This window comes from Momordica charantia (genome assembly GCF_013281855.1).
Source record: "Momordica charantia cultivar OHB3-1 chromosome 2 unlocalized genomic scaffold, Mcharantia_2.0 BLBB01000002.1, whole genome shotgun sequence".
NCBI lineage: Eukaryota > Viridiplantae > Streptophyta > Magnoliopsida > Cucurbitales > Cucurbitaceae > Momordica > Momordica charantia.
The window spans coordinates 2,756,803-2,779,704 of NW_028275160.1; the positions used below are offsets into that span (position 1 = coordinate 2,756,803).

General features: G+C 36.7%; 6 protein-coding genes and 1 long non-coding RNA gene across 11 annotated transcripts; 4 read left to right on the forward strand and 3 right to left on the reverse strand.

Annotated features, from left to right (window-relative positions):
* Nucleotides 1–729: 729 nt before the first annotated feature.
* On the reverse strand, nt 730–3,249 carry LOC111011110 (elongation factor 1-alpha). The gene is made up of 3 exons (XM_022284737.2): nt 3,097–3,249; nt 2,069–2,547; nt 730–1,973 (listed from the first exon to the last, which is right to left on the reverse strand). The coding sequence occupies exons 2-3, from the start codon at nt 2,528–2,530 to the stop codon at nt 1,092–1,094; spliced, it is 1,344 nt and encodes a 447-aa protein (XP_022140429.1). The 5' UTR covers nt 2,531–2,547; nt 3,097–3,249; the 3' UTR covers nt 730–1,091.
* Nucleotides 3,250–4,849: 1,600 nt separating this feature from the next.
* PDIL5-1 (PDI-like 5-1) lies at nt 4,850–7,884 on the reverse strand. 3 transcript variants are annotated; one of them, XM_022285075.2, is made up of 5 exons: nt 7,578–7,884; nt 6,663–6,721; nt 6,390–6,565; nt 5,658–5,758; nt 4,850–5,175 (listed from the first exon to the last, which is right to left on the reverse strand). In XM_022285075.2, the coding sequence occupies exons 1-4, from the start codon at nt 7,698–7,700 to the stop codon at nt 5,664–5,666; spliced, it is 453 nt and encodes a 150-aa protein (XP_022140767.1). In that variant the 5' UTR covers nt 7,701–7,884; the 3' UTR covers nt 4,850–5,175; nt 5,658–5,663. The 3 variants fall into 3 exon arrangements, with proteins under 3 accessions (XP_022140767.1, XP_022140766.1, XP_022140764.1); XM_022285074.2 differs by having other exon boundaries at nt 4,851–5,185; nt 7,578–7,883; XM_022285072.2 differs by lacking the exon at nt 4,850–5,175 and having other exon boundaries at nt 5,436–5,758; nt 7,578–7,880.
* Nucleotides 7,885–9,798: 1,914 nt separating this feature from the next.
* On the reverse strand, nt 9,799–12,120 carry LOC111011142 (RmlC-like cupins superfamily protein). The gene is made up of 5 exons (XM_022284796.2): nt 11,790–12,120; nt 11,256–11,437; nt 11,067–11,147; nt 10,581–10,973; nt 9,799–10,458 (listed from the first exon to the last, which is right to left on the reverse strand). The coding sequence occupies exons 1-5, from the start codon at nt 12,103–12,105 to the stop codon at nt 9,967–9,969; spliced, it is 1,464 nt and encodes a 487-aa protein (XP_022140488.2). The 5' UTR covers nt 12,106–12,120; the 3' UTR covers nt 9,799–9,966.
* On the forward strand, nt 10,338–12,519 carry LOC148212654 (uncharacterized). Of its 2 annotated transcripts, none has more exons than XR_015789164.1 (3): nt 10,338–10,477; nt 10,570–11,537; nt 11,632–12,519. It is a non-coding gene; the product is annotated as an uncharacterized LOC148212654 (long non-coding RNA). The 2 variants fall into 2 exon arrangements; XR_015789163.1 differs by having other exon boundaries at nt 10,570–11,031.
* Nucleotides 12,520–13,782: 1,263 nt separating this feature from the next.
* On the forward strand, nt 13,783–17,561 carry LOC111011013 (exonuclease V-like protein). 2 transcript variants are annotated; one of them, XM_022284618.2, is made up of 7 exons: nt 13,791–14,334; nt 14,969–15,073; nt 15,412–15,533; nt 16,156–16,305; nt 16,408–16,561; nt 16,783–16,859; nt 17,120–17,561. In XM_022284618.2, exons 1-7 carry the CDS (start codon nt 13,891–13,893, stop codon nt 17,337–17,339), a joined length of 1,272 nt encoding a protein of 423 aa, XP_022140310.1. In that variant the 5' UTR covers nt 13,791–13,890; the 3' UTR covers nt 17,340–17,561. The 2 variants fall into 2 exon arrangements, with proteins under 2 accessions (XP_022140311.1, XP_022140310.1); XM_022284619.2 differs by lacking the exon at nt 16,783–16,859 and having other exon boundaries at nt 13,783–14,334; nt 17,120–17,261.
* Nucleotides 17,562–18,260: 699 nt separating this feature from the next.
* Nucleotides 18,261–19,779, forward strand: AAK6 (P-loop containing nucleoside triphosphate hydrolases superfamily protein). Its single transcript, XM_022285081.2, has 3 exons — nt 18,261–18,530; nt 18,716–18,861; nt 18,966–19,779. Exons 1-3 carry the CDS (start codon nt 18,333–18,335, stop codon nt 19,150–19,152), a joined length of 531 nt encoding a protein of 176 aa, XP_022140773.1. The 5' UTR covers nt 18,261–18,332; the 3' UTR covers nt 19,153–19,779.
* A 1,093-nt stretch (nt 19,780–20,872) lies between these two features.
* LOC111011158 (hydroxyacyl-thioester dehydratase type-like protein) lies at nt 20,873–22,899 on the forward strand. The gene is made up of 4 exons (XM_022284818.2): nt 20,873–21,165; nt 21,496–21,821; nt 22,195–22,310; nt 22,404–22,899. Exons 2-4 carry the CDS (start codon nt 21,549–21,551, stop codon nt 22,504–22,506), a joined length of 492 nt encoding a protein of 163 aa, XP_022140510.1. The 5' UTR covers nt 20,873–21,165; nt 21,496–21,548; the 3' UTR covers nt 22,507–22,899.
* The last annotated feature ends 3 nt before the right edge of the window (nt 22,900–22,902 follow it).

Below are 22,902 nucleotides of genomic sequence, written 5' to 3' on the forward strand. Positions count from 1 at the left end.
AACCTTCACTTGTGCTGCAAAAGCCGCGTAGATTAGGAACACAACGGCCATCATACAGATTCCAAGACAAATTGAATCATGTTTTACTTTGATATTTGTGTGTTGGGTTTGGACCTGTTTTCTCATAATCGATAGCTCAATGTATTGTTCTTGGTTGAACTGGTTCTCAATGTATTATTATTATATTTTACTATTTTTATTTTGGTTGTGTTTGTTTGTTCTTGTGCTTCGCCACTCGAATGAAGAGAGAAAATGGAGGGTTTTGCATCTTGGACCTAGCAGAATGGTCTAAATTTTAATACGTTAAAGATGGAACCTAGCAAAAAACCAGAGACTTGTTTGTCATCTTAGATCTAAAGCACATTTTACTTGAAGATCGTAACGAGTCGAAGATAACATTATTAATGAAAAGAAGTGAGAAGAAAGGGACGGAAGAGAGGATATGGGCAGGGCAAGAATGTGGAAAAATGCATGAACAAAATGAAACCACGTTACACAACCCCATTCAGTTAAGAGAGACTTCAACCAACTTAAGTATAATCATTAAAGCGCATCCTTGAGATGAGAACCTTGATTTGTCTTTTTCACCAAATGATCTGGGCCGAAATTTGACAAACAGCCCATTTCAATCATAGTATGGCAAAATCACAGAGCTTTGATACGGCACTTCTAGTTTAGAAAAAACCGTCCTTTTTGGATAGACCAACGGAGGGAAAAAGCAGTAAATAATTTGTGAAATAAGAAACGGCATTAGTTTTGCAGTGTGTAGTATCTCCAAAGAAACATAGAAATCGAAAACTTTTGAGCCGCTCTGGAAGAGCCAAAGCACCTCGAACTCAAACAGGACACAGAAGCAAAGAGGCCACCAAACGGACCAGCACAAAAAGAGACTACAAGATATAGCTGTGCCACCGTCTATCAAGCACCCAATTCTGAGACTGGGTACCTGACAACCAGCCGCAACAACTATGATCACCAAAGCAATTTAAAAGACTCGACGACAAAGCAGCACCAAGAATAACAAGGTCTTTATTCTGACATTTATACTTGTAAACCTCAGACGGAGCTGTCTGAGGTTGAGCAAGCACGGTTCACTTCTTCTTGGCCGCAGACTTGGTGACCTTGGCACCAGATGGATCCTTCTTCTCGACATTCTTGATAACACCAACTGCGACAGTCTGTCTCATGTCCCTCACGGCAAATCGTCCGAGAGGTGGGTACTCGGAGAAAGTCTCAACCACCATGGGTTTGGTGGGAACCATCTTAATCATTCCAGCATCACCATTCTTCAAGAACTTGGGCTCTTTCTCAAGTTCCTTACCAGAACGCCTGTCAATCTTGGTCAGGATCTCAGAAAACTTCACGGCAATGTGAGAGGTGTGGCAATCAAGCACTGGGGCGTAACCATTGCCAATCTGTCCCGGGTGGTTCATGATGATGACCTGAGAAGTGAAGTTGGCAGCCTCCTTGGCAGGGTCATCCTTAGAGTTGGACGCAACAAAACCACGCTTCAGATCCTTCACAGCAACATTCTTCACGTTGAAGCCAACATTGTCACCTGGAAGGGCCTCCTGGAGAGCTTCATGGTGCATCTCCACAGACTTAACTTCAGTGGTCAACCCAGTGGGGCCAAAAGTCACCACCATTCCCGGCTTGAGGATACCAGTCTCAACACGTCCCACAGGTACAGTTCCAATTCCACCAATCTTGTAAACGTCCTGAAGTGGAAGACGGAGTGGCTTGTCTGAGGGCCTCTTGGGCTCCGAGATTAAGTCAAGAGCCTCAAGGAGGGTTGGACCCTTGTACCAGTCAAGGTTGGTTGACCTCTCGATCATATTGTCTCCTTCAAAACCAGAGATGGGGACGAATGGGATTTTGTCAGGGTTGTAACCCACCTTCTTGAGGTAGGAGGAAACTTCCTTGACAATTTCATCATACCTTGCCTTGGAGTACTTGGGGGTGGTTGCATCCATCTACAAAAAGTGAAAGCAGAAAATAAGTTTGACATACAACTAGAAGCAGACAGTCACATGACAAATTTACAACGCATGTGAAGCAGACACCTCACCTTGTTGCAGCAGCAGATCATCTGCTTGACACCAAGAGTAAACGCAAGCAAGGCATGCTCACGAGTTTGACCATCCTTAGAGATACCGGCTTCAAAACCACCAGTGGTGGAGTCAATAATGAGGACAGCACAATCGGCCTGTGAAGTACCAGTAATCATGTTCTTAATGAAATCACGATGTCCAGGGGCATCGATGACAGTGCAGTAGTATTTGGTGGTCTCAAACTTCCACAAGGCAATATCAATGGTAATACCACGTTCACGCTCTGCCTTGAGCTTGTCCAACACCCAGGCATATTTGAATGACCTCTTGTTCATCTCAGCAGCTTCCTTCTCGAACCTTTCAATGACACGCTTGTCAATACCACCAAGCTTGTAGATCAAGTGTCCGGTGGTGGTGGACTTCCCAGAGTCGACGTGGCCAATGACCACAATGTTAATGTGAACCTTCTCCTTACCCATTTTTAAATTGTAGTAACCTGAAAAAGTTAATAATAGTAAATCAAGTGATCAGCATCCTCCTCCTAGGAAATCAAACAATAATTTCTCGATATATTTCCATGAAATCTACCAATAAAACTACCATAGTTCGTAGATCTTTCAGAATACGATGACCATAAATAAAGTTTCAATTGAATCTCCTCTTTTACATTAAAGATAACCAACTCCTCCAAAAAATTTAACAAATCTTGCTAAAATCATCCAAAACTTAATATCAACGAGATTAAAGTATCACATGAATTTAATATTATTCAATGATGATCATCTCTTCCACGCAATCGCAACAACATTGAGCTCGTCTACAAGCATAAGACAGAAAATCAATACTCCTAGATTGAAACAGCCGATTAAACGAAAAACGAGCTTAATCAAAGATAATATTCAAATCCTCTTCGTACAAAGTAACACCTAGATAGATCCATCCATCGTAACAAAATACTACAAACAATGGATCAAATGCCATGCACGCATATGCATTAGATGAATAATAAACTAAAATTATCCATCGATCTAAGATAGAATCAAACCTCAAGAAGACGAAGAGAGATCGATAAGCCGAATCAAGAAACGAGGGTTACGAGCGAGTAAGGAAGCGGAGGTGATGAATGGGGGAGCTCTTTGACTATATATAGGAGAGGCTTTGGGACAGAGCTGGCTAGGGTTTCTTCCTCAGCCGTCAGATTTCGGGGGATCTGATCGAACGGTGTTAATCTTCGCTTCCGGAAGTAGACCGGACACCGGGCAAATGCGTGGATCGGTTTCAATAATTCTCATTTATTTGCTTTTAAAATACATATTCACTTCCTAAAAGAGTTTTTGTTTTCACGATTCAAATTGATTTTCGAAATTTAAGAGGAAAAAAAAAAGATAATTGATTCTAAATAATTTAAATTTTAAACTAATTCACTTTCTAAAAACAAATTTTAGATAAATTGTTTTGTCTCAACCATGGTAGACATTTCAACTACACATTGAGGGGACATGCACACTACAAAAGGAAGTAGGGGGGAAAATAAATATAATTAAATTATAGTTGGAAATAAAATTAATTAGAGGGACGGTTTTATTTTAGTTTTTATGGGCATAGCTTACTTTTAGTTGCATAGATTAATATTCAATGGATTGATATACTAATACTTCTTGAATAAGATAAGAATATAGTTATTGTTATGTTTTTCGGCTGGAATGAGACATTTATATATTTTTTGTTAAGTTTACCTGGCATTGATTTAACTTATTTTAATTTTTTTCTTTGTTTGATTGATATCACTGAGATTTTGATTTTTTGAGAATGGAATAAGTTTTGATAATGATTCTATTTTTGGAATTATAATTTTCCAAATTTAAAATTTTGTTTAAATTTTGGAGCTATAGTTGATGATTTTAAAAATGAAAGACTAGACAACGAAATGTTAATAAATAAGCTACATTTTGAAAACAAATGCTGCAAAATCTTAGTTGTAGAGCTTTAATTTTAATGAGAGTATTTTGAGCCTAGTTCAAATTGATAAAAAATGATTTCATCTCCATATTTTCAATCACTTAACTAAAATTTAAAATTTGAAAATAAAGGAAGTTTGATAACAATTTTGTTTTTATTTTCTACTTTTCAAAATTAAACTTACGATCGTCAAAGCGAGCATAACTCAACGACAACTTGACACATATCTAATGCGAGTTTGATCATCTACCCCACATGATATACTAAAACACCACTAATTCAATCGAATATTCATTTGTCTTGTTATAACTTTTACAAATATTTTTTAGAGAGTAAGTCAAATTTTGAAAAGAAAATTCAAAAACTTGTTTTTATTTTTGAAAATGTGCTAAAATTGGAATGTATCTCAAATAAATGGTAAGAAAATAGGTTAATTAAAAAATACATAAAATTAAAAATAAAATCACATCAAACCGGATCTTAATTAATTATTTATTATTATTGAGAACGAGTCCGAAAGAATGTATCATTCTTTTTATATCAGAAAATAATACAGTTATAAATAATAAATATAGTATAGCGGACAGGGACTGCACCCACGATCGATATATTAAGGTTTTATGGTGACCGGGATTATCTTGTTCCGCAGCCGGTATCCGGTATTGGTGGTCTCTATGTTTCGGAAAGCAGCGACAACATGAGCACATTGGGCATATTTACCCGCTACCGGTCTACTCCCAAAAAAAAAAGAGGCATTTGCAATATTAATGTATTCAACCTTTTTTTTTAATTGAGTATTTATCATTGCAACATTACAATTAATTGTCAAAATGACAATACAACGTCTGAATATATTTTACTCTTTTTTTCTTATTTTTTTAAACAAAAACAATTATCATAAAATTACACAATACCAACTCATAAAATTAAAAATATTATATGAGTTGGTATTGATTAATTGTCTATTTATTTTTCAATTGATTTCCTTAAAAACCAATGGCGGACAAGGAAATCATAGTCAAGCGGGCAAAATCTTCCCCCTACAAATCGCGTATAGCTTCTATCCTATCATGTCTGCCATCTCCTACACTCCCACTGGATCCGGCTGAATTCTAATTCTTGCCTGGTACGAAACGGGTTTAGTGGGGGGACTTGCATTCTTCGTCTGAAACCATCTTCACAAAAGAGAAACAAACCAATGCTTCGAATGAAAAGTTTGCATATAATGTATGGTGTAATATATTATGAATCTATCAATACAAAATTCTCTAATTCCCATCTTTGCTACCTCTCTTCACATGACATATCCCAACCAACGGGTAAACCGTCGAAAAATGTGGAGAAAAAAGTCACACAAGGGGGAGAAAACAAATACAACCAAGATCACGGCCCAAATCTACCTAAATTTAAGCATCCTAATCGGTATGAAAATAACCATGATGATCAATGATCTGATTCACGAACAACTAGATACATTGTTACTGGATGCCAAGAGCTTTTTCAAATGTTTGCAGTCCAACACTACTCAAAAACTGTCTATTTGGTTGTCAAAATTCAATATGTTCATCAAATACTGGTACACAATGTGGATGGAATCTCAGGGAATGAATAAAGAACTCCTCTGGATAAGTTTAAAGTTTGGCCTACCTATAATCACAATTCATTGTCACTGTCCTGCTGCACCTTTTCTTCTGCCTTTTCAGCTTCTTCAAGGACAAAGCTTTTGAGAGATTCAACGTCTCTTGGCCCTGAGTCAGTAGAAGCATAGCTGGTAAATCAAGTTTTCTCCCAATCCAAAAATAGATTTTACTATGATTATAGAAGAATAATCTTGAGTAACACAACAGCAGAGAAATGAACAAACGGAGCCTGCCCCAGAATAAATATCAGCCAAGTTCACTTCACAATGACTACTGCTGGGAACTCTATATACAACAATGAAATGCAGCATTTCATTCTGATTTCCGATATTGCCAAGCATCAATCACTTACAGCAGAAGCACAAGAATGAATGGATTGACATGTAATAGGTTACACATGCCTACACCCTCAAAAGTGTAACACAACTTTCCAATCTTTCAAATTTTTGTAATGGCGGCATTTAATAAGACTCAAAACAAAGCTACAAATGGTTCTCTAGGGAGAGGGATGCGTTGAGAAGTGTTGAGAACAATGAGTTGATCACTCTAAATTTATGTGTGCTAACTAGAGAGGAATGCACACAGATGACAAATCATCACCATTAAATTCGTCAGTCATTACATTACAAAGTTAAGAAGAAGAAAATGAATCATACTGAACGTGGAACATAGACAGCGAGAATAATATATAAATAAAGCAATGTAATTGCCAGGGAACAGGAGAGGGATGAAAAATCACCTGAATACTTTGCAACTTCTTCCCCTTCATAGAAAAGCTTAAATGTGGGATATGAATGAATGTCAACTTTGGAACAGACAGGTTTGTTCAAACTGCAATCAACTTCTCCAACCTCAATTTCATCCTCACCTTCCATTGCCTTCCCCAAGTCCTCCCATAATGATCCTAAATTCTTGCTGAAACACACTAGTTATAAGTAACTAAGCAATTTGAAACAAATGATTAATTAGCAGGACACAAAAACAGGAAACTACAATGAGAGAGAATACCAACCAATGTTTGCACCAAGGAACGCAGAATTTCACAAACCATGCAGTATCTTTTTCCTTAACCTGAAAAAAATACACATTTATGTCATGAGGAACATCGTTAAATGGTAATGTTATTTTGAAACCTTAACTACACATTCTTAATGATTAAGAAGCAGAAATAACATCCATCAAGATATGAACCAAGAGGAACGCAACAACATACATCATGGAGAACATTTTAAATTGGACCAACATCCTCAATTTGCCCAAACATCAAAAACTACAAGTCAAAGCAAAAAAAAATAAAACTGATTTACTGTATCGCCAACGAAGACTTATAATGGACGGCATGGTAGAAATAATTATGTAAGGCTTCGAATGCTGCACCCACAAAATATGATATAACTTCCACAATTAATTTTTTACACCCTTTTAACAATTTCCTTTCCGAGCCTACTTTAAAATGTTTTAACTAATGTTACTAACCCTGGAAACAAGAAAACTTAATCAAACTTGCGTTTGCCCGTGGGCCGTAATCCAACAGAAACCAACACCAGAAGTTAGTTTCTACTTCATTTGAAATAGCAAGTACAAGATAAAATTCAGAATAGAGTTTTGAGCATTCTGGAAAATTGCATCGAATCTTTTCTTGGTACGGCCTTAGTTCATTCTTGTGGATCCGAAACTGTAGCATCTCGGTTGACAGTAGCAATACAAAATCCAAACCAATCACTCATAACCGAGGAACACAGGCAGTGACTCAAACACAACAAATAATTGGATTCAACCATGCATAATCGAACACCCATCGAAAATATGTTGCATCGTCAGACATGGTTGAAAAATCAACAGAACCATTCACTTCGCTCGCATGTTTTTCCACCTAGAGAATACAGAAATGGATCTCGATGAGTAAATTAGGGTTCCGAAATGGTACCTTGTCGGAGAAGGTGTCCGCAGTTAGGGTTATAACTTCAGCTCTGCAGAGAGATGCTGTGTTTAGAACAAGAACTGAGATCAACAACAAAGGAAAAATTGCAGATAAAATATGGAATCTCATGGTTGAATGTGGTCTCCGGATCTTCTCCTCCTTCGCTGAGAATTCAATACAAGACGAGACTGTCCTTGGTGGCCGGAATTAGCCCCGGTCGATTTGGAAAGTGTTTTTTTTTTTTTTTTGATCGAAGGTTTGGAAAGTGTCGTTGAGGCTATGTGCCAAATTTCCGATATTTTACCAAATAAATATAGATCTCGTTCTCCCGAAAGTTGCCCTCGTTGGATGTGGAAAGAAAAACTATATTTAACTTCTAAGGAATTTTTTTGTTTAATAAAAACTAAATATGTTTTGATAACTGCTATTAGTTTTTGGTATTTTTTGTTGTCAAACAAATGATGAACATACCTTTTTATTTTAATATAAGATGTAGTGGTGAATATCGAATTCACAGTCTTTTAATTTGAGGTATATGTTAACTATCGTTAAATTATGTTCGCTATGACAGTAGGCTTTAAATCATATACGAACAATGGTATGTTTAGTGATATTGGAAGCTACAACATTAAATTGCATACTAATAATCGTATATTTAGCGAGATTGGGAGCTACAACGTTAAATCGCATACTAATAATCGTATATTTAGTGATATTGCAAGCTACGATATTAAATCAGAGATAAAATAAAAACAAGAGAAGTCAATAGTAACATTCAAATGCAAGAAATATATCATTATTTTGAGATAGTATAATAAGTATTTTTGTGAATTGAGTTAAATTTACTAACTATTACAATATATGTCATATGAATTATGGTTTATTGACAATATATGTCATATGGACTAGAATTATTGACAATATATACGACGATGATTAACTATTAACTATGGACTGTCGATGTTATTATCGAAAAAATCGATAATCACAATAGATCTTCAAGAATACTTTAAGATTAGAACCGGCAAAAAACAAGTTAGCCTTCCCTCTCCATTTATCTCTGTGGTAATTATAAGAAAAGGGAAATGTAACCGTTGAGGAATTTGGCTCCTCATTTGAATGAAACGGTTCCAACTCTGTAGAAATAAGAAGCCTGTGTGTTGAGTGGGAGAACAGTTAGACTGCCGTAACATAAATAGTGGAATAAACCGTTTGGCTGGATACCTAGCTCGGTTAAATGCCCAGTTTGGCTATAATCCGATCTAATACTTGACTTCTTTCTCTCAATGCTCTCCCTTGTAATTAAGTTGACTTAATGACATGTCTTTGAGATTCGAAGGTTAAAAAATTGACAATACATATGACGACGTATAAAATCATCGATGTTGTTATAAAAAATATATATGATATCTCAAACAAAAATAATTAGAGAGCTATATTGAAGAGCAATTTTTTTACCATGTCTATGTGGGATGGAGTTTCGAACGTGTGGATTGGAGTTTTAAACTCATTATCTATTGATTAGAGATATATGCTTGTGGGGTGGAGTGAAATTTCGAAAGAGATATATGCTAATTATCGTGGAGTAGAGTTTCGAATGGAGTTTCGAACGTGTGGATTGGAGTTTCAAACTTATGATCTCTTGATATATATGCTTGTGGGGTGGAGTTTCGAACATGTGGGGTGGAGTTTCGAAAGAGATATATGTTAATTATCGTGGAGTAGAGTTTCGAACAGATATATGCTAATTACTGTGGGGTAGAGTTTCGAATATGTGGGATGAAATTTCGAACTCACTTTAATTGAGATTTAGGATTAGTATTGAGTTAGGATTAGTATTGAGTTAGTTAGAATTAGTATTGAGTTATGTTTTCTTCGTTGTCTGAGTTAGGATTAGTATTGAGTTATGTTTTCTTCGTTGTCTCTGAGTTAGGATTAGTATTGAGTTATGTTTTCTTCGTTGTCTCTTAAGCCATTTTAATCCCATGTTATTTTATTGTTTCCCCAACATTATAATCTCTGCTACTGTTTAAGTTTTAAAAAAATAAATCTGTCCCAATCTACATTTCACCATGGACAATAATTTATTATTATAAAACAATATACCTCGTCCATTTTTTTCTTTAAAAAAAAAAAAACTAGATAAATTATTATAAAAAATATTTGGCACAAAAATGCATTAGGAAACTCGTATACTAATAAAGAATAAATAAAACAAGAGAAGTAGTTCAGTGAAGTCGGGGATTTATTCACAGATCTGCAACTGCGAGCTCATGAACGAACCCTAAACCGAAACGAAGCAGATTGCAGACCTATAAAACAAACGAGCAAAAAGAAAAAGAAGGAATAGCAATGGAGATTCGATTCCACTTTATTCCCGCCATTTTCGACTTCACTAATCAAATCCCATCCCCATAATATTCCCTTCTAAGCTCCTTATTGCCTCTCTGTCTCTCCTTTCCCGCTTCTCTTCCTCTTGCCTCCCCTTCTCCTCCTCCTTGTACGGCGGCGCAATCTCCGCCGACGGCAGAATGATCGCCTCGCTCTGTGCGTCAAGGAAGCGGCCCAGATCGTCCTCGGCCATGTCGAAGGCCCTTGCCATCTCGGGGCCTCTAAGAGTGTGGTAAACCGAACTCGCACCGGCCAAGAACTGCGGATGATTCCTGTGCGACGACGTGGTGAATCCCACGAACTCGAACGGGCCTGTTCTGGATGCGATTTGGCAGAACGCGAAGAATTTTGGAAAAAAGATCACGTTCCCTTCGCTCACTTCTGCATCGAAGGCGGATGTTCCGTTGGGATATGTGATCTGCATCTTACCTTTGCCTACGGTAACGATGGCAAACTCGTCCGCGTCTGGATTCACGTGCGGCGCCATCATCGATCCCTGTAAGCGGAGGTCGGAGGTCAGTTCTCTCTTGAAATTAATTAACTGATCCATGAATCAGATGTAGAATGTAATAGAAATTAATTGAGAGGATTATGGATTGAACAACAGATTCGATTTACCGCGTTGAGATAGACGAGATAAACTCCGACTCTGGAGTCACGTAGAGGAGAGTACTCAGTCTCGTCGAGGGCGACGCTCTTTCCGTAAGCGTTGCTGAAATCTGGAGATTTTTCGCGGAGGTTGTAGGAATCAGGGGATTTTCCGGTTTTTGTTTTCGGTGTGTCGCGATTCTCGTTTCCAAAGATTGAACCCAGGAGCTTCCTCCACGACCAAGACTTTTTCTTCTCCGCCTCTCCGCTTTCTTCATTGACACCGGCAATTGTATTTAATCTGTCTTCATCTTTCACTTGCAGAAACTTACTCAAAACCCTAGGCGATTCAGTATCCGAGACGTATACGATTGGACCCTGTCGTTGCCTCGTCATAAGTCTCTTCAGTTCTGTACGAGAAACCTGTGGGGAAAATTGATTCGTGTGAAAGTTCAATGCAGATGCTGCCGTAAGATTCAAGGTAAGCAGAACAAGAATTTTAGTTGAATTTCATACATTAAATGCTGCAGCCAATGTATCCTGGTCGAATCCGGCAAGGATTGATTCCGGATCGGTTCCTCCAGCGACGAAGAAGGACTATAATTAGAAGAAGAAAAAACAAGAATCAAATCTCCATTTCAAAATTCGGATTCTTATTTCATTCCTTCCAACCCCACCACCAATTCAAACTAAGAGATTAATTACCTGGACAGTACCGGGACTCCAACTCCCAGCTCTATCAATGCTGCAGATAATTTGAAGTCTCTGTCCTTCCCCTATGTTCACCATGTAAAACACCGAACCGGCTGGGATCCGGTATACATCTCCTTCTTTCATCCTCCTCTCTGCTAATTCGTCTTTGTATATCAATCCCAGCCTCACTTCCCCTGCAATTATTTACATTTCCCATTCCGTTCAATGGCTGAAAACTTCCCCCTTCCATTCACATTCATTGTAACTACAGAAAACTAAATGCATTCTAAGAAGGTGAATAACAGATCAAACTTAGTATTGTAACCCATCTGTTTAAGCTTTGTGGACTCTAACTTCCTCCACATTATCGTTGACAATCACTTGTTAGGTCTTGTGCTAGAGTGCTCTTGGGTCTATGCCATCGCCTCCACATTAATTTTGATGATCGCTTGTTAGGTGTAATGCTAAGAGTGCTTTTGGGTGTAGTGATTTATGAATGCATGAGGCGAATTGTTTTGAAGAGATTGAGGAAAGAAGGGTGAATACCTTTTTGGACGAAGAGAATCAGGCTGGAGTCCATATACTGAGGGATGAACAGGGACTTGGGCTCCATAGTGATGAAGCCAATGTGAATTTGCCTGTCGAGAATTCTTGAAGCTGGACCTTTGACCACCCTCATCTCTCCCGCCTCTGTCTGTATCACATGCTTCGAATCCTCCAGCAGAAACCGGTCTTCCCTTCTAAACTCTCTCTCTTCCCTCCTATCTCTCTCCCACTCTGCTTCTTCTTCTCTGTCGAACCCAATTGCGTTTCCCAAAACGGCGATGATCAACAGCACCACCAGAGCTTCTCTCTTTCCCATCTTTGCTCCCACTCTGCTTCTTCTTACTATCGCCGCCGGAGGGGTTGTCTCTGCAACTTCTTGTGGCGGAGAGTGACGGTGGGAGAGGCTTTATGAAGACGAGATTCAGAGGATGAAGGAGGACGCGTGTCGTTCATGCAAGTTTCTGCGTTTCCGTGGCGGGTTTCAGTTTAGACACAGTTGAGATTTTTGAGGCACATTTTGGCCGAGACAGAGTCTTCCGCTTGAATGGCTTCAGTCACACGCCACTTGTCTTGATTACTTGCTTTTTTTTTCCTCTCTTGTCAATTCTAAAATTTTCCATGTCATTTGTCAGGGGCTCCACGTAGGAACGGATAGATTTACTTTTGAGCCATTTGAATTATACAAATTGAAATTTAGAATAAAATTGCATCAACATTCTTTGTCTGAAAATGTTGCGTCTTACTATATGAATTATTTTATTTCTTTACCACAGTTATTCATCGTACTTCACAATTCTTACCTAAATTTCCATACTTTTCCTAGAGATGATAAGAAACTGAAATATCAATGATAAGATGTATAGTTGTACAGAATTTTAGGAACAGAAAAGGGAATAAATTATTAGTATTGAGATCAAATATAATGTATGATTATTTTGTTTTTCTTTTTTGGTTTATTGAATAACAGAAATAGAGTATAAAATCGATTTTTATTTAAGCCGTATATTTAAGATTGAAAATGTGAAGAGAAGATTTACAGTAATACTAGTATTAATGTGATTTAAAAATTTCACAAACTTTTTTAATATTAAATATAACATGTTCTATCTTATATTTAAGTTTGACATTAATTTTAATTATGTCAACTTGAACATAGTTCAACAAATTAATGTATCTATGACCAATATGTTCTGAGTTAGAATATTTCACCTCCACTTATTGTATATATAAGAAAAGAAGGCTTTTATATATATATATATATATATATATATATATATAAATAATGAAAGGAAATGAAAAATATACCTTACTTTGTTACTTAAGTAACACGTGAAGTAGAGCTCCGTACTTTCGACGTTTTTGATCGAAGATATATATATTTTAATCTGTTGAGCTAAACTTTTTTTTTTCCGATATTTGCTGTATTAAATTTAAGTGGGGTATAAGTACCTATACCTATGCTCCCTCCAAGAATGATAATTTAAGTATTTTTAAGCTATACAATTGTAACCCATCCTAATAATTAGCATTAGTTTTTTTTTAATACCTAATAATAACTTAAGGTGGCCTCTTTGTTTTTCCCTTTTTTCTTTGTGTGCAGAATAATGGCTTCCTTCTATTTTATTAAAGAAAAATTAATAACAATATACTTCAGTTCGATTTTATATTTTTATTCTAAAAAGCTCCTTATATTTTAATTTCAAAATAAAATTGAATGAATATGATATTAGAAATTTTGTTCTTACCATAATTTTCATTTCTTAGATTATAGTTTTATTTCTAACTTCTGCTTTTGGACATTATACTTGTTTCCTCACCAATTTTTATATGTTTGTTACAGGTCTTAAAAATATATTTCTACTTAAATTTAAAAAACAAAAATAAAATTTTAAAAAAAGAAGTGCCTTTAAGTTTTAAAAAAAGAAAAACTAACATACCAAGCAAGAAGTAACTTTGGTGTATAGAAAGAAAAAAAAAAGTAATTTTGGTGATGGACCCGCTAAGAAAATTGAATGGATAAGATTTTTGGACTTTAATAATGCTTCCGCCTATTCTCCTGTATCTTTTGGGGGAAGCTTTTGAATTCCTATAACTCAACTACATGGCGATTGCAACGGTAACTGCTCCACGATCACCAAAAATAAATTACTCCCCGGATCGCCCAAAAATGGCGGATTCAGGTTCTGGGTTGCCGCCATTTAACGACGATGAAAGTACCCACGAAGGCGTCCCAAATATCCCTGTTGAGATTGTGAGCGACGAGGAAATGGCCCTAATCGAAGCTGCCTTAGCCGCTGCTCGATCTTCTATCTCCAGCTCTTCAAGCTCCGCCATTAATTCCTCTTCTTCTTCTAAGATTCTCTTTAACGCCAGATCTATTCAGTCAATTACCCTCCTATCAAAGAGGGGGCTTTCTGCTGCCCACCCCGATATCGAGGATTTGTGCAAAACTGCGAGTACCCAGAAGAGGGTAAAAGTCAATGAATCGCTTTTGCATCGTTTTAGGAGGAAGAAGGGCTTTGCCGTCACTGATTTTACTGGCACGGTAAGGAGTTCTTGCTTGGCTTTTGATTGATTTAGCTTGATTTACGTGGATGGTTTGGAGTTTTTCTGCTTGTTACAAATCATCAATGGATTACTGTACTGGTTTTTACTGTTGGAAATTGTGACCATCTCTAATGACAGTGAAATCGGAATCTACTTGTGCCTGGGAGGGCTTTTTTAGTATGATTTTTGCTTAAAATGAATAATTAGCGAGAGTATTTTATAATTTTAGTAAAAAATACTTCATGACAAACCAGTTTCTATACTCCGTGCTAGCACTCCCAAACATAAGTGTTTTCTAAAATTTTTATAAAAAAATAAAAAAATCTTTTAGTTGTACATATGATAAATTTGAGCATGAAGTGCCTTTTGCTCGTGCTAGCACTTCCAAACATAGTTGAAAATTGTGTTGCAAGCGTAATCTTTTTGAGTGGGGAGCGCTTTTGTTCACACTAGCACTTCCTAAAGATGTAGTCTATTGTTGATTGGACTGGGAAAATTATATACAAGTTATGTTGTTCTGTTTTGGTCAGACAAGAGGGACAACTGAAGTATAATAAGATTATATTTTTTTATTAATCTGATTTTATGGGAAGGTAACTTTATGTACTCACCTCCTGGCATGGAATCTGTAGGAATGGTGTGAAAAACAGAAGGTGTTTTCTCTCCATTCTGGATCACGGGAAAAAACCAAAGCTGTGGAAGCAGGTATTGCTCGCCATGCAATGCTTGAAGCAGAGGTAAATTTTTAGTCTTCAGATTGCACTGATTACATTTCTCATGCTCTTTATTTTAGTTGTTTCTTACTTCTAGCATAAGAAGTGTTTTATCCATAAAAACTTCTAGTATCTAAAATGGGTTTTCTGACCACATGTTGTGGTGCTTGAACTATAGTACTATACTGTATCATAGGATAGCTGCCTGATCCCATGGACATTGTTATCAAGGCTTGTGAATTTATTTTGAGAAATCTTTGAGACTTTAGAAGCTAGGTTGTATCAACACTAACAAAACTAATTGTTATATTCTCCAATTTTTCCCACCACCTCTAATTGGTGCTTTGTTTGAATCCTTATAGGTTGTTAAGAAAGCCAAAGTTCAGGTGAAGTCAGCTGAAGATAGATGGGCTTTGAAGCTTCTTAATTTCACGTTTGGTGTAAACCAACTACTGTTTGAAGGTTTGACTCGCGAACTGCCTGTGTAAGTACCAATTTTTTTGTCCGAAGATTGTCCCAATCAATATTGTTTGTCCATCACGAGATTTTCTAGTTTCACTCATAAACCGTTATGCCTTGTGATGGAAAAGTTCTGTAGCATGTCCGGGACCTTAAGTTGATAATGAGGCAGTTCTACTGCCTACTTAAATTCTCCTGAATGAATAAGACAAACAAATTCTGTTTCTGCTCTTCTTTTGCAATTTTCTTGGCATATCAATTACTGTCATTATTCGTCCTATGTAGTGTACTTTTATTATATGCATGAAGCGGAATGCTTCAAATTTAGCATCACTATATTTGGATGTTAGTATTATCTTTAAAATTAAATACATCTGTTAGATATTGAGTTTAGTGTAATGTGAAGATTATGTAGTGCTTATTCTCTTATTGCTCATCAGATGCCATTCATTTCCCTGGTTCAAGATGAGCATGTTACGTTTTCATGATTTGATTTAAAAAAAAAAAAGCGATTCTCTTTTGCTCTTTCCCTCTGTTTTCAGTCAGTTTCTGCCATTGTTCTCTCTCTTCTTCTTGTACACACAACTTAAAGATATTATACGAACCATCTCTCCCACTGAAGCTATATTTATTTGCATTGATGTCAGAATGGGCTTGATAGAAGGTGTATGGATGGTTGGTGTGATTGATGAGGTCCGGATGTTAGAGACTGACACTGGAAGAATGCTGATGTTAGTAGACACTAAAACTCGTTCGCGGGATACAGTTCCAGCTGAACCACAACAAAGAAATGGGAAGTATGTAATTATGGATGCTATCTTTAAGCGTTAGGATTATTGTTCAACATTCGTCTCTTGATTGCAACGATACCGACTTAACTACATTTATTTTTCTTGCAGGCTTCAATTAATGTGTTATAAGTACATATTGGACAGTCTAATTCCTGATGGCTTCTCTTCCAGACAATTTTTTGATTTCTTTTCTTTGAATCCTTACTCCACCTTGTCTGAGGAAATTACAGAGAGCATTACTTCGTTTGGTTTCACTGCAAAGGTAGAACTTTTGAGTTTTAACTTTTGCTTGTTTTTTACAATCTGTATTTGCATTTAATGTTTAGCTAAGGTTTATGATTATCTAATGAGGCCTTTTAAATATTTGACATGAACCGGAGTTAGTTTTCAAATTCTCGGCATGATAGATTTTCTTTGGGAAGTCTGGAAGGAGCTAATCTTCTGCAAATTGTTGTGGTTTCTTTTCTTGTCTTGTCTGTACAGACTCTCGATGATGTAATTAGATACTACACAAATTGTTGTAGCATGCTGCCTTCTACTCACAATAAACTCTTACTAAGGTACATAACATTTATAAATAAAGGGGTGATTTCCTTCAATGGTTGTGCTTGATTATCAATATTTACAGGGTTTTTTATACTTCGCTGTTCATTCTTGCTCCAACCGATGCTCGTGCTTTGCAATTTAAAAACTGAAGCTTTCTACCAAATATTAGAGACTAAAACATATTTTCAGGCTTTGTTTTATAATGATCTGTTTGGTATTTGCTTCTATGCAGTATTTGAATTTTGATAAGATATTGTGGATTGTTTTGGTGTAGATATGAATCACAAAAGGATCAGTCTATTATTGTTGAAGTTGAATTTGAATATGATCATGGTTGGCTCAAGAGTCAACTTGAGACCTCACTCCAGGTCTGGCTTGGACAGCGAGAACCCGAATGCACTCCTCAAGAAGAGCGTTGGAAATGTCGAAATTGTCTATTCGCTTCCAAGTGTCCTGCAAATACTAATGTCGACGCTACCAGCAAGCCCGAGTAATTCAGCTCGAAAATAACCCGGGTCTGGTCTCTCCTGCTGACTAACAAGATTGTCTTCTTCAAGTTTATGGCTCATATTCTGACCCTTCCCCCCTATCAATTTGTATTGAGCATGTATTTTACTTATGGTGCAAAATTGTACCTGTTAGAAACAGATGTATGAAGAAAAATTTGGATAACTCTTGGTTGAATTAGCAAATTTTAAGAATTAGTATTTATTCCATTTCAATTCATAGAAACCTTTGCAGTAAAATTTCAAATTGAATAAAAAATTGACAAGTTTGAACGGTTTTATCTTCATTGTTCTGACACAGTGTGTTTACTGTTTTGTATGAATAGGATAAAGAAAAAAATTGAGTGGGTAAGTTACTAAATGTTTAGAAATATGTATTTTTATATAAAAAAATAAAGTATAGCATTTTAAAATAGTAATTACAAATTTGTATTTTACAAAAAAAAAACTTTGACATTTTCATAGTAATAATTACTATTTATTATTCTAAATTTGTTCTTTAATAAAGCATGTGGGGTGGAAATCTTAACTTACAAAATTTTAGTCGAATAGACAGGAATTGAATCAGTGAATAACCAAACGACTCAACAGATAAGAACTGTTGGGAGTCATGGGCCTGTTATCCCCAAGGTACATTTGATCCTAGAGCAAGAGTCTTCCACATGAAACTCTCCGTTATAATCGATATTCTATTTTCGTTAAAAAAAAAAAGAAAAAGAAAAAAGGAGTAACTGTAGCTCTATTGGGCCGAGAACCGAATCTCCTTCGTAGTATTGGGCCGAAAGCCCAAATTGAAGAATAAGATCATTTTTATTAGTGAAGCAGAGATGACGACGTGGCAGGTTTTTATTGGACAAGAGAACATCTCACAGAAACGTCGGACGCAGAGGAATAAGAGAACAGAAAGGAAGAGCCCTAGAAACGGAAAAACAAGCGCGCGGTTATCTGAGGAATTACAATCTAGCGGAGGGAAAAATTCCGATGGCGCAAGATCGGAGGAGGCAGAGACCGAACATATTGATCACCGGAACGCCGGGCACCGGCAAGACAACGACGTCGTCTGCTCTAGCGGACGCCGCTCAGATCCGTCATATTACGGTCGGAGACCTTGTGAAGGAGAAGAGTTTGCACGATGGCTGGGACGATGAACTCCAGTGTTATATCATCAACGAAGATCTGGTTAGGTTTTCTCTTCTTTAATCCTTACAGCAATTTCTGATTACATCCTCCTGTAGGCTAATTGAGAATTGAGATTGATCTTGAACTTGATTCGAATGTTGTTTTTTTCTTGCAATGTGTCATTCCTATCGATTGACTATTGTTCCTGAGACGACGCTAACCTGCAAGTGTGCTAAAATTCTCAGGTCTGCGATGAATTGGAGGATTTGATGGAAGAAGGTGGAATCATTGTGGATCATCACGGTTGTGATTTTTTCCCCGAGCGGTGGTTTGATCGCGTGGTTGTTCTCCAAACTGAAAACTCTATCTTATATGACCGCTTGACGAAAAGGTGACGAAATTAAAGCCTGCTTGTTTAATTATGCTGTTTGTGTATTTTGTTCATCCATTTTGGCTCTCTTCTCAGACGCTTGTGCGATTCTGTTTGTGGTACAGGGGATACGAGGGAGCAAAGCTTTCGAACAATATTGAATGCGAAATCTTTCAGATATTACTTGAGGAGGCGCAAGAAAACTATGAGGAGAGCATAGTGGTGGCTCTAAGGAGTGACACCGTAGAAGATGTAGCCAGAAATGTTGAAGCTCTGACGGACTGGATTAGGAATTGGCAACCTGTACGCTAAGCAGATAAGAAATACGAGATTCCTTCCTGCACCCGTTATCTTAATTCCGTTGTTGTGTAAATTATCTGCCTATCTGGTTTAGCGATCGGATTGGTCTTCTAGCCATATCTTTATAGTTATATATTTCCAGTTCCCCATTGTTTTGAATCTTAGAAAGCTGCATCTTTTTTGTTTAGCTTTTCCCCAAGTTTGTTGCAGTGTTACCATTTCTATAATGGATAATATCGTAGAGTTTTGGAGGATTTTGTTAGGTGAAAGCTCCATCATTGTCATTGAAGACCACATGAATCTCTTGATCTGGGTGCTTGATGATTGATTACACTGCGGATGCTCGTCCCTCGGCAACATTCTTGGTTTCTTGGGCTCAGTCGAATTCTGAAGTACTCAACAAGCAAATTTGGGCCTTTTGAGGGAAGGGTACAAACTACCAAGTCATAAACTCCTGAGATCTTTGAATGAATGGGCATGTTTAAGTTGCATAGATGGATGAAACATTTGTTGGGATTGATTTGAAAATTTGAAACATGTTTGTAGAAGATTATGTTGCTGTGTGTTGGTGTAATTTTGAATGTCAATGCAGGTCATTTTGATGTGAGCCCATTAATGGGTTCGGGTTCGGGTGTTGCAGGAGCTCGTAAAGATTTCTTGACAATTTTCTTTAAAAACTTGGTACTATTAATTGCAGTGGAAATGGACTAATGAAAATGGTTTAGATCTTTTAGATTAATTATATGGTTTGCTTTTATGAGGCTAATTTGAATGAATCGACATTTTTGAGCTATACATAGAAGTGGGATCCGAAGCCTATCCATGATCAGGAAAAATTGTAGAATCGAGTATAATAACATTAAGAAAAAAAATTATGATACCTTATTTATAAATCTGGTACTTATGTCAGCATATTTTAGACATGATGTTATGTGGATATATGTATGTGTGTATATATTAGAAAATAATTGATACTGTTTTTGTGGTTTAGGTTTCAATATTTTGGTAGTGTTTTTTACCATTTTTTTTTTAATGATGATTGAATGCTTATCAAGATGTTCTTTTTAAAAATTTCAAGGACATTCAAGCATTTTAGAAATTTCTGTAAAAAAACATTTTCAATCACATTATTAGTGAGTCTTTAAAAGCAGGCATACGTAAATCTGGTAATTTAAACACAAATTCACTTTGATTCGATATTGTTGGTCTTGCCCTCTTTTTGAACGAAAAAGAATAAAAATTTTGATGGCATGGCAACCGTTGAATTTTGCAACCTAAATCAAATTTTGAGGAGAAGAGTGACAAATTGATATTCTTAAAATGATAAAAAAAAAAGTTAAAAGATTAAAATAAATATTTAAAAATTCTTTAATTTTGCAACCTAAATCAAATACGAGAGCACCATTTAGGCTAACAGATCTTCTACATGACAAAAGACTACCTTATTTTTGTCAATGTTAAGATTTTTTTTTAATATAAACTACGGTTTCAAAAATATTTATTTTAAAAACTACCCCAATTTTAGAAATTTTAAACAAATGACAATACTTTAAAACTTTTCCCGTTCATTGAGCACATTGCAATGGATAAAATATCTCTGTTTTAAAAATTTTGAAATTAATGTTTCATTAAAATAAAAAAATAAATATATTAAAAAAGACTCCCATGCAATGGAAGCTCTAAAAATTGTACGTCACCATCTTTTGTACCGGAAAAAGGGGCAGTAACGCAGTCAGCCACCACCTTACGAAATTTCAGTCAGTTAAAAATTAAATCTACTTTCCTTATTTGTAACATAACTTTAAATATATAAATGCTGAGACGAGACACAATTCACAGGGAAACCTTTTATTTGATCTTGGGGCCCAATTAAATAAATTAAAAAGAAGAGAAAAAAAAAGGCGCAAACAAACAAACAAACTCGTTTCCCTTCTTCCAAGTTCCGTGGTTGCCGTACGCTTCTCTGTCTCTCCCAGCAGTCCCATAACTCCAACAACCACACGTTTTCTCAGAATTGAAATTGAGGTAATCACTGCCTTCCTTCACTTTCTAAATCTGTTCCTTCTTTGTTTTGTTCTTTCGATCTCCATTTTTACCTCAAACGATGCTATCCAAAATTTGCCCGGGAAGTGTTTGATAAAATGCCAAAGCCAAATATTAATGCCCACGTGGGACATTGTTGAACTAATTACACCCGCACTGATACACCAACCCTTACAAGAGTGCGCAGAAACTTGTAGATGATTCTGATAATGTGATTTCAGATATTTGAGCTGAATGACAATGGGGGCATTTCTGATGTTCATCTTTTCTGGGTGGTCTTATTCTATATTTGCCTTTTTTTTCTTGTTACAGCCTTGCAGTTGTAGAGTTGATTTGTGCATATAATTTTCGAGGCCTTTACAAGTATGCTAAGAAGAGGTGTATTCTCAGCTTTTATTGTTTCTTCTTCTTTGAAATTCTTCTCTTCTTCAACTTCTAATGTGCTCAAAGTCGGGGATATCTTAAGCCATACAAGAATATTTACTAGTGAAGATGTGTTGGAATACTCCAAGGTGAGTCATGACTCGAATCCGCTGCATTTTGATTCTGCATTAGCCCGGCGTGCTGGATATGAAGATCGTCTTGTTCATGGGATGCTTGTTGCTTCAATGTTCCCTCTTATCATTTCCTCTCATTTTGTAAGTCTAGCCACTCTGCATTTCTTACTTTGAAAGTATATTTTGATTTGTCTAGTTCACATAAAAGGGAATTATTGTTGGTACCGTTCTAAACCAAGAGCCAAGAGGAATCCTTGCTCGGCCTGTATCACTAAGAGTCGGAGAAGAGTTTCAAAGTTTCAACGACAACAAAGGAATTTGATAGAAATCGAAAGTCTCTCGACATAAAAGCTCATCATCGAGCATCTGAAATCTCTGGGAACTTTAAGGAAACTGAAATGGCTTCTGAAACTGTCTTCTTACAACTGATTTACGTGTGTTTAAGCCATTTTAGTGTATGGTCTATAATCTGAAGATGATTCTGACTCATGGAATATGTTGAGGATGATTGTAGCCAGGGGCCATCTACGTATCGCAAAGCTTGAATTTTAAGTTACCAGTATACGTTGGAGAGCAGATCATTGGCCAGGTAGAAGCAGTCAACTTGAAAGAAAATAAGAAGAGATACCTGTAAGCTCTTGTTGTTGGCAAATCTCTGACTTCTATAATTCAAATACCAAGTTATCAGTTCATTGAGTTGTGTAATTTGCGAATGTGTTTCAGGGCAAAATTCAGAACATTGTGCTTGAGGAACGGCGGGGACCTTGTTCTTGAGGGTGAGGCAATGGCCATTTTACCTTCTGATTTTCATCCCACAGACAGATAGAAGCTTACTGTTGAAGATAGTGTATCCATTTTTTAAGTTTCAAGCGAGATCGGAGGGATTTCTGCCTGCCAAAGACGTGGCTGAAGAAACTGTTTTCCATCTGAGATCATTTGATTTCTTCTTTGTCCTCTCTCATCTGGACTTTATCATCTTCTTTGAATCCTCAGTTGTCGACAATCTTACTCACTGCTGGTGGCGGTTGTTGATTCTGGGCGACGGAGATGATCTCCCAGAGAGTCAGTCTCCATTTTTCACTTCTTCTCTTACTGATGGGATATTGACAATATTTCTCTTGTATGTCGTCATCTGGGCCTGTTTCGTTTAATATACTTGCCAATCTTGAAACTGCTCATTATCAATAGAGATTAACAAAATGAAACAGATTTTCTGGCAGAG

Coding starts and splice junctions, on each gene's coding strand:
- LOC111011110 (XM_022284737.2), bottom strand. CDS start 2,530: ATGGGTAAGGAGAAGGTTCACATTAACATTGTGGTCATTGGCCACGTC. Junction 1,974..2,068: donor TGATCTGCTGCTGCAACAAG/GTGAGGTGTCTG, acceptor CACTTTTTGTAG/ATGGATGCAACCACCCCCAA.
- AAK6 (XM_022285081.2), top strand. CDS start 18,333: ATGGCGCAAGATCGGAGGAGGCAGAGACCGAACATATTGATCACCGGA. Junction 18,531..18,715: donor ATATCATCAACGAAGATCTG/GTTAGGTTTTCT, acceptor TAAAATTCTCAG/GTCTGCGATGAATTGGAGGA. Junction 18,862..18,965: donor TATGACCGCTTGACGAAAAG/GTGACGAAATTA, acceptor TTTGTGGTACAG/GGGATACGAGGGAGCAAAGC.
- LOC111011013 (XM_022284618.2), top strand. CDS start 13,891: ATGGCGATTGCAACGGTAACTGCTCCACGATCACCAAAAATAAATTAC. Junction 15,534..16,155: donor TTGACTCGCGAACTGCCTGT/GTAAGTACCAAT, acceptor CATTGATGTCAG/AATGGGCTTGATAGAAGGTG. Junction 16,306..16,407: donor CCACAACAAAGAAATGGGAA/GTATGTAATTAT, acceptor TTTTTCTTGCAG/GCTTCAATTAATGTGTTATA.
- PDIL5-1 (XM_022285075.2), bottom strand. CDS start 7,700: ATGAGATTCCATATTTTATCTGCAATTTTTCCTTTGTTGTTGATCTCA. Junction 6,722..7,577: donor CGGACACCTTCTCCGACAAG/GTACCATTTCGG, acceptor TATTTTTTTCAG/GTTAAGGAAAAAGATACTGC. Junction 6,566..6,662: donor GTTCCTTGGTGCAAACATTG/GTTGGTATTCTC, acceptor AGTGTGTTTCAG/CAAGAATTTAGGATCATTAT.
- LOC111011158 (XM_022284818.2), top strand. CDS start 21,549: ATGCTAAGAAGAGGTGTATTCTCAGCTTTTATTGTTTCTTCTTCTTTG. Junction 21,822..22,194: donor TTATCATTTCCTCTCATTTT/GTAAGTCTAGCC, acceptor GGATGATTGTAG/CCAGGGGCCATCTACGTATC. Junction 22,311..22,403: donor GAAAATAAGAAGAGATACCT/GTAAGCTCTTGT, acceptor AATGTGTTTCAG/GGCAAAATTCAGAACATTGT.
- LOC111011142 (XM_022284796.2), bottom strand. CDS start 12,105: ATGGGAAAGAGAGAAGCTCTGGTGGTGCTGTTGATCATCGCCGTTTTG. Junction 11,438..11,789: donor GATTCTCTTCGTCCAAAAAG/GTATTCACCCTT, acceptor AAATAATTGCAG/GGGAAGTGAGGCTGGGATTG. Junction 11,148..11,255: donor GGAGTCCCGGTACTGTCCAG/GTAATTAATCTC, acceptor TTCTAATTATAG/TCCTTCTTCGTCGCTGGAGG.